Source organism: Camelus ferus, chromosome 12, assembly GCF_009834535.1.
Source record: "Camelus ferus isolate YT-003-E chromosome 12, BCGSAC_Cfer_1.0, whole genome shotgun sequence".
NCBI lineage: Eukaryota > Metazoa > Chordata > Mammalia > Artiodactyla > Camelidae > Camelus > Camelus ferus.
In genome coordinates this window covers 46944465-46963403 of record NC_045707.1, presented here as the reverse complement: position 1 = coordinate 46963403, position 18939 = coordinate 46944465, and the positions used below count along the sequence as shown (strand labels likewise).

General features: G+C 40.7%; 1 protein-coding gene and 1 long non-coding RNA gene across 8 annotated transcripts in view; one reads left to right on the top strand and one right to left on the bottom strand.

Moving 5' to 3' along the window:
• Window positions 1–2497: 2497 nt before the first annotated feature.
• CRADD (CASP2 and RIPK1 domain containing adaptor with death domain) overlaps window positions 2498–18939 on the top strand; it is a 162441-nt gene continuing 145999 nt past the window's right edge. For 5 of the 7 annotated variants that reach the window (XR_004324735.1, XR_004324737.1, XR_004324736.1 and 2 more), the window contains exons 1-2: window positions 2498–2649; window positions 3970–4273. Coding sequence is in view for 4 of the 7 variants with exons in the window: in XM_032493622.1 (XP_032349513.1) it covers window positions 3976–4273 (298 nt within the window). In the remaining 3 variants the exon portion in view is untranslated. Of the gene's footprint in view, window positions 2650–2704; window positions 3222–3969; window positions 4274–18939 lie in introns of those variants that run through there. The other 2 variants (XM_032493624.1, XM_032493623.1) reach the window with 2 other exon arrangements.
• On the bottom strand, window positions 8550–10856 carry LOC116667725. Its single transcript, XR_004324743.1, has 3 exons — window positions 10846–10856; window positions 10200–10202; window positions 8550–8944 (listed from the first exon to the last, which is right to left on the bottom strand). It is a non-coding gene; the product is annotated as an uncharacterized LOC116667725 (long non-coding RNA).

The window sequence follows — 18939 nt, the reverse complement described above, 5'->3', positions numbered from 1 at the left end:
AAAGACCAGACTGAAAGAGAGAAAAATACTACACTTATTCTTTTTGACTCTTTCTTCTGAAAACTCACAATGGGTATATCTTAACACAAGTAAACATGTAGGGGACAGAGAAAAAGGAAAATATCTGTCCTTCCTGAAAATAGATTTGTAACCACTGAGTAACAGGTGCTTAATCCTCTGTGGGGGCATAATTCCAGCCTACAGAGAGGGACTAGATGGAGTGGAGGAGTAACCACCTGTGATAGTGATTCTGATCTGTGTTTGATTCCTTCACGACCCGCTGGTCTTGGATATTAATATAAGTAAAGTTGGATCTTTGGTGTGCTGCTCAGATATCACTCTATGCTAGTGTGGTGGTGGTCCTCCAACAGGCTGATTGATAGCAGTTGGCTAGTCAATGAGAGAGCTAGCCTAGTGGCTTAGGAGGCAGCATGGATGCTTTCCTAAATTTTCCATAGGAAGGGGTATTTGATGGACAAGGGCTTCACCTTATGAATTTAAGTGAGATCCTTAATAGCCAACCTTTAATGTTGTTCCCCATAAGTCTCCATGTGCCCCAGCTCCTGCACAAACTCTTCTTTCTCATGCCATCTCTCACTCTCTTCTCTTCTGTGAACTCTCATGGAGCCCACCTGCCCCTGGACATCATCATCAATGTATCCTTCTTGTTCCTAGGATACCTCAAGCCTTTTCAAATACAACGAATCATCAAGAAGTGTTTTTAAAATAGGTAGTTTTATATGGGTGTTTTTTGGTGTTATTTGTTTCAACTTTACTATGTTTGAACATTATCCAAGTTTATAGTTGGAAAAAGTACATTTTGTCTCTCCCCCCAAAGTCAATAACCTCAGCTATTGGCAGTATCACAAGAGGTCTACACTTTATCTGGAAGAGGACAGAGAATCTTGTTAACACCTGTCCACACACAGAAGGAAAATCCTGCCCAGGAAAGGACAGCAATTCCAGAACAAAAGAGGAGGGGGATAGTGAAGAGTGTAACTGGAACTCAAGAGTATCAAGAGTAGAAGGTGGCACCAGAATGATTTACCAATATTTTAGCTGTCACTAGAAGAGTTGACTCTTCGCCATACAGGGGTGTGTGGTGTACTATGTACTGGAAAGAGCATGAAATCAGAGAGACCTGGTCAGAATTCAGGTTTTGCTTTATATTAGCTGTGGAGATTTTGGCTAAGACACTTGATCACTTTGATGCCACAGTCCTCACATATGTAAAATTCTAATTATAATAATACTTGCCACTCAATGTAAAAATATTGTCAGTGGCCCAATAAAATGGCATATTGGTATAGTAACACTTTAAATTGGTTACAAAAATTAGAATATTTTGAGGAGGGAAGTTTACAATTGCTTTCTATTGATTTGCTCACAAAGGTATTTCCATCTTTCATTAGAAACGTTGGTTGTAAAAACCTCTACAGAAGTAACATTTTTAGGTTTTCTTCTGTTACTGTCAATCGATTTTTAGGAGGTTCCTGTATATATCTCCCAATTGACTTAAAAGTGGATCAATGAATGTCTTTATTGATTGCCTCATTTCATAAAGGAATTTGAGGAAGGACCCACAATATGACATTCTTTTCTATTTGGAGCATGCATTTGTCTTGCCTTCCGATTACAAACTACATGCCCCAGACACCCTTGCTACTAATGTTCCGCATGCAAATTAGGTTTCATTAAATGCATTAGAGTAAGATTTGCAGGTGCTGCTGTTTTGATGCTGCTGGCAAATACAGCTGTGGATACCTTGGATTTTCTGCGGCAGTGTTTCAACGTGCAGTCATTGCTCTATCAGTGTTGAGAAGAGGTTGGGACTGTGGAATGGTGGCTCCTGACTCCCTTTTCCTGGTTATGGCCATGAGCCAGTTTGGCAGTGTTGTTTAGGGAGTCATCCTTAGATGTCCAGACCTTCTCAAGCCTTTCTAGTGATTGTGAATGACCCCAATTCCTCATGACAAACTCCTGCCTGCCCAAAATAGCTAGTCAATTGCTAATAACTGAATCCCGACTGGTTGCCTTATAAACTCTTTGTGGGCAGGACCTTTGTGATACAAAGGAAGGACCTTGCATTTCAGTGGAGGGAAACAGGTGATGAACAAGTGATTAAGTAAAAGTTTTAATAAGATAGTGATACGTGCTTATGATGAAAATAAAGCTGGAAAAGGGGATGAGGCGTGCAGGAGATGAATGCTGTAATTTTAAATAAAAGTGGTCACGGAACGTCTTCCTGATAAAGGTGACTTTTGAGACCTGACTATATTTTGTCAACTGTGTGCAAGGTCCTGGTGTAGTTAATGTGTTAAAATGCAATTATCCAATTAAAAAATGCAATTATCCAATTACTCCTTTCCTTCAATAACTCCCTAAATGATATCACTACTTTCCAACTCCAGGTGATGATATTATTTACCCACAGCAAACATGGCGGAAAAGGCTTCATCCCAACACTCGGGCCACCAATAAAGATGGCCACAGCACTTCCTGTGTTTGCCCTTAATAAAGATGGCGACAACACTTCCTGTTCAGGGCTTTTGCCTTCAACAAAGATGGTGCTTGTGGTACAGGTTCCCTGACAGTCTGGATTCCGGTTGCAGATTTTTTTTTTTTTTTTAAAGATACGTGTTTGCGGACGTAAGTAATAGGAAACCAGAACCCCCCGTATCCACCTTTTCTCGAAGGCTCCGCGCCGCGGCGTCTGCGGCCTGGGCCCTGCGTGGCTCCCTCGTCCCTACCTTGCTAGCGGCGTTCACGAGCCCGGACGGGTTAGGGTGACAGTGGGGTGCCGGGGCCCTCTCTCCCCTCGGTCTGCTCTGAAGATCATTCCCAGCACCCCGTTTTTAACGGGTCAGGTTGCCCTGAAAATCTCTGGTAGTTCTTCCTGTTCCTAATGCCGCCGGGCTTCAGCTGGCAAAGCAGGGAATAAACAGTTCCAAATGGGCGGGGGCAGCCTAAAGTGCACCCCCACCCACTTGCTCACTTGCCGCCTCTCGGACTTCACAGAGGCCTGTGAGGAGGGCCGGGGGTCCGGGTCGCCGGCCCGGGTTGTTTCTGTGGGTGTTATGAAGCCTCATCTGCCGCCCCTACCCCCACCCCCCCACTCCTCGCCACCTAGTTACTCTCGTGGCGGCCCCTCTGCTCACTGGTGCACTCGTCTTGGAAACATGCCTTCCACTCTTGCGTGACTTCTGACCAAGGATTAGCAGGTGGACATTTTTCCTTTCAAACAAAACGAAGAAAACCCCAAACCATTAAATGTCCTATGCATGTGTGGCCATGGCAGTGTTGTGATAGAGACTGGGAATTCTCCCAGGGAAGGGCTGGAGTCTGTGACTATATGTGAGATTTACCGTAGACTGGGCATGAACTCTTCATATTTTTCTTGAAGGCAGTGGTGCATATATAGGCCTCTTTTCTTAGGGAAAAAGATCCTTAAACTTATCAGTACCTGCTGGTTTCGGGCCCTACTCCCATTGCTGATCAGTTTCTGAAAATGCCCACCATCTAAAGGGCACTTGCTTAATTGAATATTCGCAGTTTCTGCGGTGGAGGGGTATCTGATGAAGGAAATGTTAAAATAAAAGCACTAGTTCTTTTCAAGCATGTTAAAATTGAATACTCCTGTGTATTCCTCAGATAAAAGTTGCTTTTAAAGAAGGGTCTCTGTTCAGTTTTTTCCCAAATCCCTTTATGGCACGAGGAATTGAGCTAGGACCCCACTGTGTGGAAAGCAAAAACAGAGAGAATGATTCATGTTCGGTGCTGTTCATCATGTTTAGAAACATTTGAAATTAATTCAGCTTGGCTCAGCCAGTGTACTAAACACCATGGCCTGGAGCTCTGCTGAGGTTCACAGAGATGTCCATGATCTTGAGGAACTTGCATTGTAAGACACTGTCTTTCAGGGCTCATCAGCATCCCTATGATCTGAGATACCATTTTGTCTTTTCCCAGGGGGAAATGGAGGCTAGAGACAAGCAAGTTCTTCGCTCCCTTCGCCTGGAGCTGGGTGCAGAGGTACTGGTGGAGGGACTGGTTCTCCAGTATCTTTACCAGGAAGGGGTCTTGACGGAAAACCATGTTCAAGAAATTAAAGCTCAAGCTACAGGCCTCCGGAAAACAATGCTGCTGCTGGATATCCTACCTTCCAGGGGTCCTAAAGCATTCGATGCATTCCTAGATTCCCTTCAGGAATTTCCCTGGGTAAGGGAGAAACTGGAGAAGGCAAGAGAAGAAGCCATAGTTGAGCTGCCTGCAGGTAGGCCTCAAAAAGATCTCTTCAAACCAGCTCCAAAATTGTTGTAACTATGCCCTTTGGACTTGAAGTTGGATTTTTAGGCTGAGAGGGATCAGCAGTTTCTGAAAGTGGGTAAGGCGTTTGAATTGAAGGCATATGGCATTGGAGGCACCGGATGAGGAGGTGGAATTAGGCAGTTCAGGGAAGGAAGGAAGGAAGGATGAACCATGATTGAGAAGGTGAGGAGGGAGGTCAGAGAATACATTCAGAAATGCTTCCAGGGAAAGTTGGCAGGTCACTTGGGAGGCATGTTCTCAGATGAGAGCCAGGTCATATCTCAGCCCTTGGCATCAGCAGCCATTTGGAAAGTGCAGATGGGAAAGCAGGCTTTAGGCTTCCTGATAACTGATTCGTGGGGTGCCAGAGCGGCCGGCTGGAAAAGGTCAGATTCATGAAGGAGGAGACAGCCTCTAGGAAGGCACGCCTTGCACCTGTTCCCTGGGCTCTCCTGCAGGGCCAAAGGGGATTATTTGGAAGGCTGACTTAGTTTGTTTTTAAAGGCCATTGATTTAAAGTTGTCCTTTTTAGTTTGGCTTTGTTCAGATACCCAGAGTATTTAATTTTGTAAGACAATAATTTTACGGGGGGCAGGGGGCTGGGGTCTCATTTTGATTTTAAGGGAAGTTGGAACCTGAGGGAAAGAGAAGCAGTCCTAGTGCTATCAGCCTGGCCTTCAGCAGAAAGAGGATGTGATATGAAACACTTGTTTCCTGTTAACACCTCCTGTGACTTCTACTTTTTACACAGATTGAGGAGCAGAGAACTGAACTGGCAAAAGGAAAAAAAGAGAGTTGACTTGCAGATTTTTAGCAGAGTTAGGAAATCAACATTTTCAGGAGTTTTTGATTGCAATGATAGAACTACCCCAACTCAGAGGTCCCCAGACTTCTTTGTTGTTGTTTTTAAAATACCAATATAACTAACTATTTAAAAAAAAAAAAAAAAAAGACCACTTTGATTATTTTTGCCCCACGGACCTCATATTTTAAATGATTTTCCAGACCACATGCATTAAGTATCATGATTAATTCTTCTGTTTTTATTAATGACATCTGTCAGAATATTTGATCAGTGTGAGATAACTGGTTAACTTAGGAAGGCCTGGTAAAATCCCAGTGGAAGAAGCAAAAATATTTTCATTTCCTAGCATGGCCAAATTACAGATAAATATATGTCTTTAGGCTTTTGAAATACTGAAAAAAGCTGGCCTCTGAGGACTACAGATATTCTCAGATTGGATTGTCCTTACAAAATTAAATACTCCAGGTATGTGAACAAAGCCAAACTGATGTAGTTAAGACATTTCTACCACTTGATTGAAAACAGAATAAATAACAGAATTGGGGAGATGTTAAAAGTAATGTTATGGTGTCTAATGTCTTCCTGGTATTTGACTTGGAGTTTCCTCTTGTTAACACGTAGTTGGAAACAACAAAACAGGGAAACTGAAAGCCTGTTACTTCCAAAATATTTCATTTAATTTTCATAATCACTGTGGATGTTGTCAATAATACTGTTGTATGTTGTTCAAAGAAGTATGACCCCATTAATTTCTTCCAATTCATTCAAAGAAAAAGAAAAATATAAGATTTTTTTTAACCAAATGGTGACAGTTACAGTGAAGTTGAGGAAAAAATAGTTTTTTTAAAAAGTAAGCAGTATGGAACAGTTGGAATGGGAAAAAATTGAGTGTATCTGTGTTGTGTTTGGAAAAATGTTAATTTGATTATGTGGAAGTGGTCAAATGGCACGATAAATTGGCTACTAATCTATCTGTATTAAGAGTACAAATTAAGTACTTTTTATTGTTTGTCTTGTTGAGTAACACTGCTAATGAAAAAATATTCTGAAAAAAAGGATTTGATTTACATAATGTTCTCTTTACTTTCCACGATGACAATTACATAAACTCACTTTTAAAGTAGTTTTTGTTAGTTGTTGAATATTTTAAGTAAGATTACAAAATATAACTAAGATGTGAAGAGTAACAGCACAGTGAACACTTGTCTCCCCATCACTCAGTTAAAAAATATTACCATGGCCTTTGAGGACTCCTTGGTGCACTTCCCCAGTCCTAGCTCTCCCCCAACCCCACTCACTGATAAAGTCAGAATTTGGAGTTTATCATTCCCTTCCTCACTTGGTAGTTTTCCATCTCATAAAAACCACTTTTAAAATCCACACGTTATGGAAAATTCATTACACCGTAAATTTTAGCGATGTCTATATATATAAGGTGTGGAGGCAATGATGTGTTAGGTAACAGCCTTCTTTTATTTGGGACCTTAAACTTTCAATGTTTAAATTAGTTAATTTGATGGCAGTATTTTAATTTTAATTATAATTGGAAATCTGTTTTTTTAAAAAATCCTGGAAAGAATATCAGAGTTGAAATGCCTTCAATTTAATGTCCCTGTAAAAAATACGAATGGACCCAGAGGCCTTTTTCCCAGGACCCCAGTGCTTCCTAGTGTTGTAATTGGGTAGTTTTAATAAGCTTTTAAATAGTCCATTTAAATTTTTGTAAAGGCATGTTTGAACTTTGAGGAATTAGAATGTAGGAAAGTGTGGTACTTATCTATGTATGTGCATATATTAACCTCTTCCGACGGTTTACTCATTTTGGTTGCAGTTATTAATCGGTTTGTATAGGTTTGGTGCTTTCCTCTTGGGAGGCTTTGAAGATGAATGGGGAGGGGTGGCTTTCTCTTTGTCCAGGAGGTCGATCCTTTTCCAAGAATGAACTGATTTTATCTTAGAAAAAGTTTTCTTGTTCTGGTCTTCTCAGAGATTCTTGGTTTCCCTTTCACTTGTTTGGTTAATTTTTGTGTTTCACTTGTAAACTCTGAGCTACCTCAAAGGCCTTATTTGGTGATTGATCCTACTTAGTTGCTTTTAATTTATATTCTGGGCGTAGTTTTTTTTGAGAAGAACCAAGTTGTATCTTGATTCTTTCTACTCTCATAAACTCTGCCCCCAGCAAATCCCAAAACAAAACAAAATAGCACAAAACAAAATAAAACAAACACTTTAAACCTTTGATTCTCTCAGAATCTGCCTAGATGACTGGTATCCCTACCTTTGTTAAAAAAAAAAAAGCCTAAGATATTAATGGATAATTGATTCTGTGTTTTTCTCACCTTATAAGAACCCTTATATTCTAAAAGAGGACTTCTGGCGTTAAAGTGACTTAATCCAGCTTGGCACCATGGAAAGAACGCTTCACGGTGTGTCCCTGACTGGCCAAGGTCATGTAGTAGACACTAGATCAGCTGGAAATGCTCTCTGGGCTCCTGGCAGGTCATTTTGGGGATGAGTAGAGTGCTGAGTCTGGGTAAAGGCAGCATGTGCCCGCCTACCTGGCTTCCCACTACTCCTGGGCCCTGTCTAGGCTGACAGGCTCGCTCCAGTGCCTGAGCTAATCTGGATCTGGAACGGAGGTTTGTCAGCAGCCCCAGTCTCACCAGCTGGTGGGACTTAGCCTTAAGTCGTGGTGGGAGGGACTTCTGGGCCCGAGGACTCCGTGTTCCACCATGTTGGCCTCGGCTGTGGGACTGGGTCTCTGCCATGATTCCCACTTAACAGCTTGGCAACCCCTCCTTTAACCCTCATCTTTTTTAGGCTTGGGAGTTGTTTTTTTTTTTTTCCCCTCCCCCCTAGGCTGAATTTCTGCTTTGTGTTCTCTTAGCCACCAGCAGGGATGAAGGACAGATATCTTGAAATGCAGCTCAGTGGCTTCTATGTTAGCATCAGATGCCTCAATTCTGGCCTGCTGGAGTAGCTGTCCTGGGGGTGTCATTTGTTACAACCTTGCCTGAACTTGAGCTGGGCCTTGCCTTGGACCCTGTGCTCTGGACTCCATGGCTATCCTCACTAGAGCAGGATGCAGGGCTGGCCCGTTTCCCCTCTACCCACAGGCTCCAGGGCTCAGCTGGTCCCTTTTGGAGCTGGTCTTGTGTGATCATGCAGAGCCACATCAGCCACTGTTTTGAGATATAGTCTGGCTTCCAGAAATATGCTTGGATGCATCTGAAGTTACTGAGTAATGATGGCAAAAATTTTAGGTATTGTAATAGGTTTATTAGAGAGATTTCTAGCCTGGGAGTTTTGAATCATACCACGAATTCACACCTTTTCTGTGCATAAATTCAGTGTTGATCTTAGTTCATCAGGTTTGTGGTTTATCTAGGCACTTCCACTGAGGTTGAGTAGAGCTCACTCTGTGACAGCCTGTGTCCTGGAGAGGAAATGGTGGGTCAGCATCCAGAGCAAGACCCCTCCTTGTGGTAAGGGCAGAGTCCTCAGAGAGCCCATATTTCTGTGTATCCCCAGCATGACTATCATACACTTCCTGAGGCCCAACTGGATTCTAGGCATTAGGTAATAGAGACACATGAAGGATCTCAGATCAACTGAGAAGAGTCATTCATTCATTCATTGAACAAATATTCGTCTTGGCCATGTACCAGACATTGGGTGCTGGGGATGTTGTAGTAAATAAAGATCCTGCTCTTTGAAGCTCACTGTATTCTATGATCTGATGGGGACAGACAACCAGCAAATGAACAAATAATGCATCAGATGGTGATAGTGCTATGAAGAAGAGCAGCGTGCTTGGTGGGTAAGGAAGGGCTTAGCAAATGATGTGGGGTGGTCAGAGAAAGCTGCTCTGATGAGAGGTCACTAAGCAGAGATCTGAATTCTTCAACAGAGTGGATACATGGAGGAAGAGCTTTCAGACAGAGGGGACCACGGTGCAAAGGAACTCAAGTGGAAGCCCCAGTGATAGGCTAGAGCCCAGGCCCTTCTGGGAGGATAACCATCCTTCTAGAGAGATGAATCACACTTCCGATCAGCAAAGGCCCAGTCTTGACCGTTTGTCATGGCGCTTCCCAGAATGTGAGATGTGTGCTCCGCTATGATATTGGTGGTTCTTAAAATGATTTTAGATGCTATGTGGACATATAATTAAGTCGCGAGGTGAGACAGCTATTTCTTTTTTCTTTCTGTTTCAATCCTGACAACATCCAAGTGAAAGCCTCCATTTGGTACTAGTATTTCTGTAACATCTCTTGACATTTGCTAATTTTTAACAGACAGAAAAAGCTCTTCATGCTTGAAGCCTTCTGTGGATAACAGTATTTAGTTAGAATTTAGTTGTTTTGCTTTTCTTTTTCTTGTATCCATTTAATGATTTCCTTCCATTTATGGAAAGGAAAATTGTTTTCTATTTATGAAGTTCCTTTGAAACATACTGCTTTTATTTAAGTAAAAGTGAGTCAACATAAAGAAAAATACCAAGAAAATAATAATAGTATGAGGATATGGCAAAAAGTGTGAAGATGCCTTTCATGTATTTTCTTATTTTAAAAGAGCAAGGACTTTGGGGCAGGAACCATCATCTGGCTGGTATAGTTAGGGGAGGAAGGCTCCAGTGTTAATGGACTCACTTCTTGGACTCTCTAATCAATAGAAATTGATAAAAGGCCAGATGAGAAATTCAGGCAATATTTTACTAGGACTCATGCTGCAGCATAAGGGAGCAAAAATAGGTAACAGGTGCCCTGGCTTACTCCCTGGTGGTAGGGCAAGCTGGTCCCTTAAATGGGGTGAGGGTAGGGGTGGATAGGTGGGTCAGGCTGGAGGGGTGGCTTAGGTGGTCTGCCCACCCCTTTGGTGGTGCCATGTGCAGGGATCATGTGCAGTACCCTACTTTTGCTCCTGGCACCTTTTGGCCTTTTTGTATCTTGTTCACAGTTTGCCCCAACTGTGCATGCATGCAGTTATTTTTAGTCTTTTAAAGGTTCTTTGTGTTCTGTTGCTCAAGGAAATGTTGGTCCAGGTGCAAGCACTCCAGTAAAGGGTCCCAGGTCCCAGCCTATCTCACCAGCTCTAGTTCAGATAGAAGATAATGCCATATTCAAGATACTTTACTGTTTTGCTTATTCAGTGGATGCACAGTGACTGGGAACTGGTTAAATTTATTAGCAGACTTGCCAGAATGACTTAATTTTAAGTTGTCTAAATTGTAAACACATTCATTTGCTAATGTAACAAGTCAGCAAAATGGAGACATATCCTGATATTCCAGACTTTTATACTGGGAGGGACTCACAGATCATCTGATTTTTCCTCTGAGAAAACTGAGTGCTAGGAAGATTAAGAAAACCTGCCCATGATCACATAGCTAGTTAATGTAATTTATTGCCACCACTGGAATCCAGGCCTCCCCACTCTGGATTTCGGACTTTTGCTGTGCAATCTTGGCTCCCCACTGGGTTTAAAATGGAATTATATCATGTTGTAGTGTTAATCATTGAAATTAGCCTTTTAAAACATTGTACTATTGCCTTTTTCTTCATTTTAAGAGGAAAATTTTCAAATGCTTTTAGAGGTATACTGGGATGAGATTTTACTAAAATTTTTTTATTAGTGCCAATTTTAATGATTTAAAAGGAAATTTTGATGGTTCAGTAATGCATTTTTCAGAAGCCTTCCCCATGTCCCTCCACCCCCCACCCCACAAGGCTGACATAGGAAGAGCAAAAGACTTTTATCGAGTATTTATGGGACTGATGAAATAATGCATCTGTTGGCAGTTAACTACAGCTCTTTCTAGGAATAGCAAACCATGTGACAGGTCTCTCCCCAGCAGGGATGCCTCCATATCACTCTAAAAAATGGATTTAATGTTCTTTTCTTTTAGAAATTCTCACTGTGAATTTTTTCCTCCTCCTGTGGATGTATGGGTTGCTTGGCTACATCGATCACCCTATCGACCATCAGGATTGATTTAGTTCAGAGTTTTTCAACTCTGGCTAAAAAAAAAACCCCTGATTATCCTCAGGCTTCTCCCCAGGCCAGTTCATGCCAAACTCTGTGGAGGTGGGATCTGAGCAGTGGTTTTAAAGACACAAAACATGCATATACATGCGCAGACACTTTCCTAGGCTATTTTAAAGTGCAGTCAGAGTTGAGAACCTTGAGATCCGACAAGCATATTAGGCACATGGCTCCTTTCTCACTTATTGCTCCCTAACTGTGGGCCTCCCCAAGCCTGTGTGCTTGCCGATAGAGTTGTCCTTGTTTTCAGGTGCGGGAAGATGAAGGAGGCTGGAATGGAGATATAGAAGGATAGATAGTTTTGTTTTAAATCTGCAATCACAAATGTTTTAATTCTTTGAATTCTCTGGACATTGTTGCTTAACAGTGTTCTAGAATCTCAGACTCCATGCAGGTGTGATGCTGCTGCCAACGTTAAACTCCATTAGAGCTCTTTGGGGATACATAGGCTACATGTTCATAGAACAAAACTGATGGGAGGGTTTTGTATTATCTGGTGAATTTGGATTTGGGGGAATTATTTTCATTGCCAGTTCACATTGTTTGGTAATTACAGACCATCCACAGTACTGTGCACTCTGTAGATCAAGCTAAGTCCAAATGGAGACAGAACCTTCCAGTAGAGAATGAGTTGGATGCTGCTCTCAGCTACAGAGGGAGTGGAAGATGGCTTGAAGATGGATGAGAGGAGGAGGGACACGAATGGCCAGCTGGGAAGACTGGGACTGGCTTAGTCTGTCCATCTGTGGGTTGGTCAGACAATTTGCCTGCCTGCCCACAGTTTTTATTTGTAATTAAAAATGAATCTTAGTTTTTTCCTATGTCTCACCAAGAACCTCAAATAATAGTAGTAAAATAATAATCATAATATTTCTTGGGGGCTTAACTCACTATGTTCCAGGTCCTTAGCATTTATTAATGCATTTAATCCTGACAATAACTTGATGAGGCGGGTGGTATTATTACCCTTATCGCACAGAGATGTTAAGTCACTTGCTCAAGGTCGTATAACAGAGTTAAGCCAAATTTGAAATCTAGGCACTTTGACTTCAAAGCCTGCTGAATCACATCCTGTAAAGACACTTTCTCAAAGTTCGTTTTTCTCTCCTCCCTAATTCTGGTAACCTGTGGGGCTCCAGAGCCTATTATTTGCCAGCAACCCCCTTCTTCTTCCTCCCCCTACTCCAGCCTCTCCCAGACATGCAGCCTCTGGGGCTTTTCTGTCTTTTTCTTTCCTGCCTATTGGCCAAAGGCTAACTCCTGGTTGGTATCTCTCTTCACTATCTCTCATTTTATCCTCTTTTTTTGTGTGTTGGTGGAGGATGGGTAGGGTCTAATGTGAGGCCATATGGGGTCAAGGAACAGAGCTCTGGGTTGCTTCCATCCCAACTTGCTACCTTGAGAGTAAAAAAGAGACGAACTCTCCTTGGCTGTGATCAGGAGACAGTGTGTTGGCTCTCCTGCTACTGGAATCAGGTCCCACTTTTGCAGCTCTTAAATCATGCTATCGAAAGTCGTCAGTTCCAATAACCAGCTTTTCTGGTGGCTCGGCCTCGGAGTTTAACCATATGCTTAGCAAGGTAGCTTTCTCTTTTTATGGGTATAGTTCAAACTTGTAGGCTGCTGTTGTAGCTAGCTGCAGGAATGTTTGCCTTTACTTAATTTTAATAGGCAGCTGTGTTTATACTTGTTCTACAGTTTTAGCAGTAAGGAGTATATGAATATGATTCTTTGAAGGACTTTTTCCCCAGAGGGAAAAAAGAGTACATTGTACTTTTCCAGACAGTAAATTTTAATTGAGAAGGAAATGTAACTTCTAGAAGAAGTTTGGGGCAGGTTTTAGTCTTAGGCTTTATTTTTGTTAGTGTTATAAAAGAAATCTTAACTCCTTGTAAGAAGTGCCAAGTTGACAATTCCTGGAAATGTTCATGTTCTATTTATGCTCAGCACTGTAGCAGAGAGGGTGGCGACGCTGTTACCAAAATAATACTGCTGAGATGTAGTAAGTGGCAAACGAGAGGCTTGTGGTTTTATAACCTAAATATAAGCCTTTTAAAGCATCTCTCCACTGCACCGTTTGTACATAAGGCATATGGGAGCCGAGCAGGGATGGTGCAGTTGTTATGGAGAATTACAGAGCAAGCAGAGCACATCTGCTGGGACTTGCACTGTTGTTAGAACTGGAGAAGGTCGGAGCCGGAAGGTACCTCAGAGATGTTACAGATGAGGAAACTAAAGGCTGTCAGACATGTAGGTGGGCTCTTTACTTCAAGCAGTAGACCTATTGCAAACATAAGCAAAAATAGAAACTTCTCGAATGTATACTGGGTTGCTCAGACTTTGAAGGAATCGCTAAAATTCCAGGGCTCAGTAGGGGCAGGAAGGAGGCCACTCTGGGGATCTCTGGGCATTGATGACCATCTGTAGCTGAGTTCCTCCACTTTTCTCAAGGTTCAGAGTCTGGCCTAGGGTGTTTTGAGCCCTTCCCTTAGGACACCAGAGTCAACTGGAGTGGGGAAGGGACAGTTCCCAGAGGAAGAGGTGAAAGCTGATTAAGAGATGTCCTCTATACTATATCACTCCCACTTTCTTTTTCTTTTCTTTTCTTTTTTTAAAAATAGTTCCACACTTGTGGGCCTGGAAAGAAATGGTAGCCCTTTAAGGAGGGAGAATGTTCTATATCTTAAGTCAGCAAAGCCCAGGTTGAAGGCCAGATGTGGCAGGAAGAGTACAGGAGAGCAGTGTTTGGAGCAAGACAGGTCTTCTCCAACCTTTTCAAAATCAGAAGACATTGAGGAAAAAAATGGCTTGAGAATGTTGAAGAAGAGAGGAGGTTAGAAAGAAAATTTAGATTATATACCAGCCTAAGGACTTTATATATATAAACTCACTTTATCCTGATAGACCTTTTTCCCCTGTATTGTTTCTTTTTTCTTTTTAATTGAAGTACAGTCAGTTACAATGTGTCAGGTTCTGGTGTACAGCACAATGTCCCAGTCATGCATATGCATACATATATTCATTTTCATATTCTTTTTCATTAAGTGTTATTATAAGGTATTGAATATAGTTCCCTGTGCTATATAGAAGATATTTTTTAAAATCTATTTTTACGTATAGTGGCTAACATTTGCAAATCTCATACTCCCAAATTTATCCCTTTCCACACCCTTTCCCCTAGTAACCATAAGATTCTTTACTATGTTTGCGACTCTGTTTCTGTTTTGTAGATGAATTCATAGTGTACTCTAATTTTCTTTTTTTTAGATTCCACATATGAGTGATATTATATGGTGTTTTTCTTTCTCTTTCTGGCTTGCTTCACTTAGGATGATGATCTCTCGGTCCATCCATGTTGCTGCAAATAGCATTATTTTATTCTTCTGAGTAGTATTGCGTTGTATTTATACCACAATTTCTTTATCCAGTCATCTGTCCATGAACATTTAGGTTGTTTCCATATCTTGGCTATTGTAAATAGTGCTGTTATGAACATTGAGGGTGCATGTGTCTTTTCGAATTAGAGTACCTTCCAGATATATACCCAGAAGTGGGATTGCTGGATTGTATGGTAAGTCTATTTTGAGTTTTTTGAGGAATCTCCATACTGTTTTCCATAACGGCTGCACCAAACTGCATTCTCACCATCAGTGTAGGAGGGCTCCCTTTTCTCCACAGCCTCTCCAGCATTTATCGTTTGTGGACTTTTGAATGATGGCCATTCTGACTGGTGTGACGTGATACCTCATTGTAGTTTTGATTTGCATTTCTCTGATAATTAGTGATATTGAGTAGTTTTTCATGTGCTTATTGGCCATTTGTATGTCTTCACTGGAGAATTTACTTGTTTAGATCTTCTGCCCATTTTTAGATTGAGTTGTTTTTTTTGTTGTTGTTATTAAGTTGTATGAGCTGTTTATATAGTCTGGAAATTAACTTTGTCAGTCACATCATTTGCAAATATTTTCTCCCATTCCGTAGGTTGTCTTTTTGTTTGCTTATGGTTTCCTTTGCTGTGCAAAAGCTTGTAAGTTTAATTAGGTCCCATTTGTTAATTTTTGCTTTTATTTCTATTGCCTGGGTAGACTGCCTTAGGCGAACATTGATAAGATTTATGTCAGAGAATGTTTTGCTTGTTTTTTTCTAGGAGACTTATCGTGTCTTGTCTTATATTTAAGTCTTGAAGCCATTTTGAGTTTATTTTTGTGTATGGTGTGAGGGAGTGTTCTAACTTCATTGATTTATAGGCTGCTATACAGTTTTCCCAACACCACTTGCTGAAGAGACTGTCTTTTCTCTATGGTATATTCTTGCCTCCTTTGTTGAAGATTAATTGACTGTAGGTCTTTGGGTTTTATTTCTGGGCTCTCTATTCTGTTCCATTGAGCCATATGTCTGTTTTTATGCCAATATCATGCTGTTTTGATTACTGTAACTCTGTAGTATTATCTGAAGTCTGGGAGGATTTTTCCCCCAGCTTCATTCTTTTTCTTCAATATTGCTTTGGCAATTCTGAGTCTTTTGTGATTCCATGTAAATTTTAGGATTTTTTTTTTTCAGTTCTGTGAAAAATGTCCTGGATAATTTGATAGGGATCACATGAAATCTGTAGATTGCCTTGGGCAGTATGGCCATTTTAACAATATTAATTCTTTCAGTCCCTCATAGACCTTTGAGGTGGATACTGTCATTATCATTAGACAGATTGCCCAAGGTCACACAGCTGTAGCAGAACTGAGATTTGAACATCGCCAGTCTGGTCCTCCCATTTGTGCTACTGAGCACTAGGCAGTCCTGTCTCTAATTCCAGTGCTTGGTTCTCATGCCGTCACATGTCTTAGATTATCCAGCCTGGACTAGCTGCAGCTCCTTTTTGTTCTAACCCTTTCTTGCCTTGGGTCTCACCTGTGCCAACATTTCCTTTTTTTTTTTTTTTTTTTCAAGTTTACCAAATGGGAGATTAAAAGAAGATAAAAAGGTTTTCTAAGAAATGTGATTAGACAAAGATTTTGAATGAGATTGACTTAGCAATTTTTGTTGAGTTTTTAAATTATCTCTTCCCTTTCAATTTCTTTCTATTCGTAATCAGTCATTTGATGGTGTTAATGGGCAAATGTGATTTTTCAGGCTCTTGTATTTGTTTGAGCCCTTTTATTCCTTCATGCACCAGTCAGGATCCATTTAGGAGACAAAAAGCACACAGTGATTTGGACAAGGAAAATTTAATATAAAGAATTATTCAGTAGTAAAAAATTAACAATGGTTAACTACTAACACGGTAAAAGAGGTCTCTGAGGAACACAGAAACAGCAAGTGGAAGAAGCTGCTTTTTCTGGGCTGAAGGAGAGTACAAGATGAAGGCACTAAGAGCTTTCAAGGAGCCTCTCCCCACCCCCAAGGCTGAGGTTCAGATCTCATTGGAGATGAAGTGGCAGCCAAGTGAGTATGCAGCCTGCCAGTGGCCAGTGAACTTGCCAGAGGTTACAGGCTGGAGCTGGTCAGTAAGGGAAGCCCACCAGGTTGAGAAACTTGGTAAAGAATGTCAGTGGACCAGAGTTGATCCTCAGAAAGCAGACTGCTGAGTGGTAGAGAAATTCCCTGGAGAGTGAGCACTGTTGTGTTTCCCAGACGCCACTGGCAATATACTTTAGAGGGGATAAAGCATCCCAGACCAGAATGATAAGACCCTTCCTGTGCAGTGGCCTTGCAGCATTCCTCCAGGGCTCTCTGTTGATGAAAACTAACACTGCACCATGCAACAACAGAGAAATATTTACAGGGTCCAGCCCTAGTATCACAAAGCAGGGCAAAGAGGGTGAATTTAGAGCTAAGAAGTAATACGTTGCTAATTGGCACACCTCATCTGTAAAAGGATGATAGTACATGATTCCCAAAGTCATTCTTAGAACCTGATTTATTCATTCATTCATTACGCAACATTTATTGAGTATCTACCATTGCTGGCTGTTCTGCTAATAAGGCTCTGTGATTGTCTATTTTTTTTTCTTTTTTTGCAAATAGAACATAATGTTCTCTAAGGTAGAGACTATTTTTATCTCTACCTGCAGAACCTATCCAGTATAGTGCTAGACACATGTTTATCCTCACATGTTTATTGAATGAATGAAGGAATGACTATAAAGATGAATGTACAGGCAGAGTCGTACCCTCAGAGTTTAAGTTGTAATTGGGAAAAGGTGAAGGCAAATACATAAAACATGATATTCTGCTTATCTTTTGCTACTCCAAAACTTACTAGTTTAAAATAATAGTCATGTATTTTACTTATGAATGTGTAATATCAGTGGGGCTCAGAAGGGACAGCTCATTTCTGCTCCTCCTGGTGCTAGTTGGGGTCATTTAACTGGGGCTGGACTGGAGGAGCCACTTCCCAGATGGGTGAGAAATTCACATTTCTGGTGAATTGGTGCTGCTTGTTGGTTTCTCTCCACATAGGCCTTTCTATAGGTGGCTGGGGTTTCCTCACAGTATGGTGGTTGAGTTTCAAAAGGTAGGAAGTGGAAGCTGCTGGGTTCTTAGGTCCTGGATCCCAACACTGGCAAAGCATTAACTTTCACTATGTTGTTTCAGTTAGGCTGTCCCCAAAGCCCAGATTCAAAGACAGGAGTAGAGACCTCACATTTCCTTGGGAGATGTGTCTGATCATTTTGGGGCCTTATAGTACTTACCAGAGGTAGTGGTTTAAAATATGTGTATTTCTTATCGTAAGTGGAAAATTAGCTGCCATACATACAAGTGACTTGTAAATTAATAACAATTGTTGTTATTTAATGTTGTTAATGTTTAACAAAAAATACATTTTTAAAAGTGAAAATAGCTCTTTTTCTTTTCTGAATATAAAAGCAACAGATATTTGTTGTTTAAAAAAAGGTTCTAGAAAGATATTTAAAAAATGGAAATTACACATAATCTTATTGCCTAGAGATAACCACGGTTTATAATAAATGGGTAGTGAAATGCAATATTTGCATTTTTACCATAGGAGATTTTTGTGTAGAAATTTTCTTTCTTAACTCTAGTTATTCCTAGAAAGTTATTATTTACTTGATACTAACACTTAAAATCATGTGATGCCAAATAAAAGATAAAATTCAGATTATATGTGTGTGTATAAAAAATACATTTTTTTTTTTCAGAAAGTAAAACTTTCTGAATCAACTTGAAGTAGTCTTTTCGAATTACTATTAAGTCTGGTTGCTATTTCAGTTAGCAGAGGGTGGGAGAGGGGAGCGCTGGACTTAAATGACCTTCTCCAATGACCCTTAAGGAACTATGAGGAGGAGTTTTCACTCTGCTGTTTAAAGTATTTTTCTGTTTATCTTTTTGTGAGTATTTTATTTCAAAGTGGTTCACTAGGTTATTATATAACCTGATTTTTTTTCAGTCTCTTGTTTGTATGCTTTTAAATATTATATTTCTAAATCTTTTCATTGTTTTTCCCAAACTGTTAGACTCTTTGCCTATGGCATTTTAAGATATATTTATATCCTTCAAATTGACCAGATTTGTAAATATGTGAGTGTTCTGGATTGTAGATTAGATTTTTCCCCTCCTGCACTTGGAAAGGCATTCCTAATAACTTTTTTCACTGAATCATTGAGTGTGTTTAGAAGAAACTGTTAAAACCTTTGGCAGAATAGTCATGTCCCATCCCTGCTGACTTCTTATTACCAGGGTAAGTACCATAAACCATTGTAGGAGGGGCTGTGCAAGTCAGAGAAAAGAGCAGGTAAGAGAAACTCCAAAACTTTGCTTCCTGCATT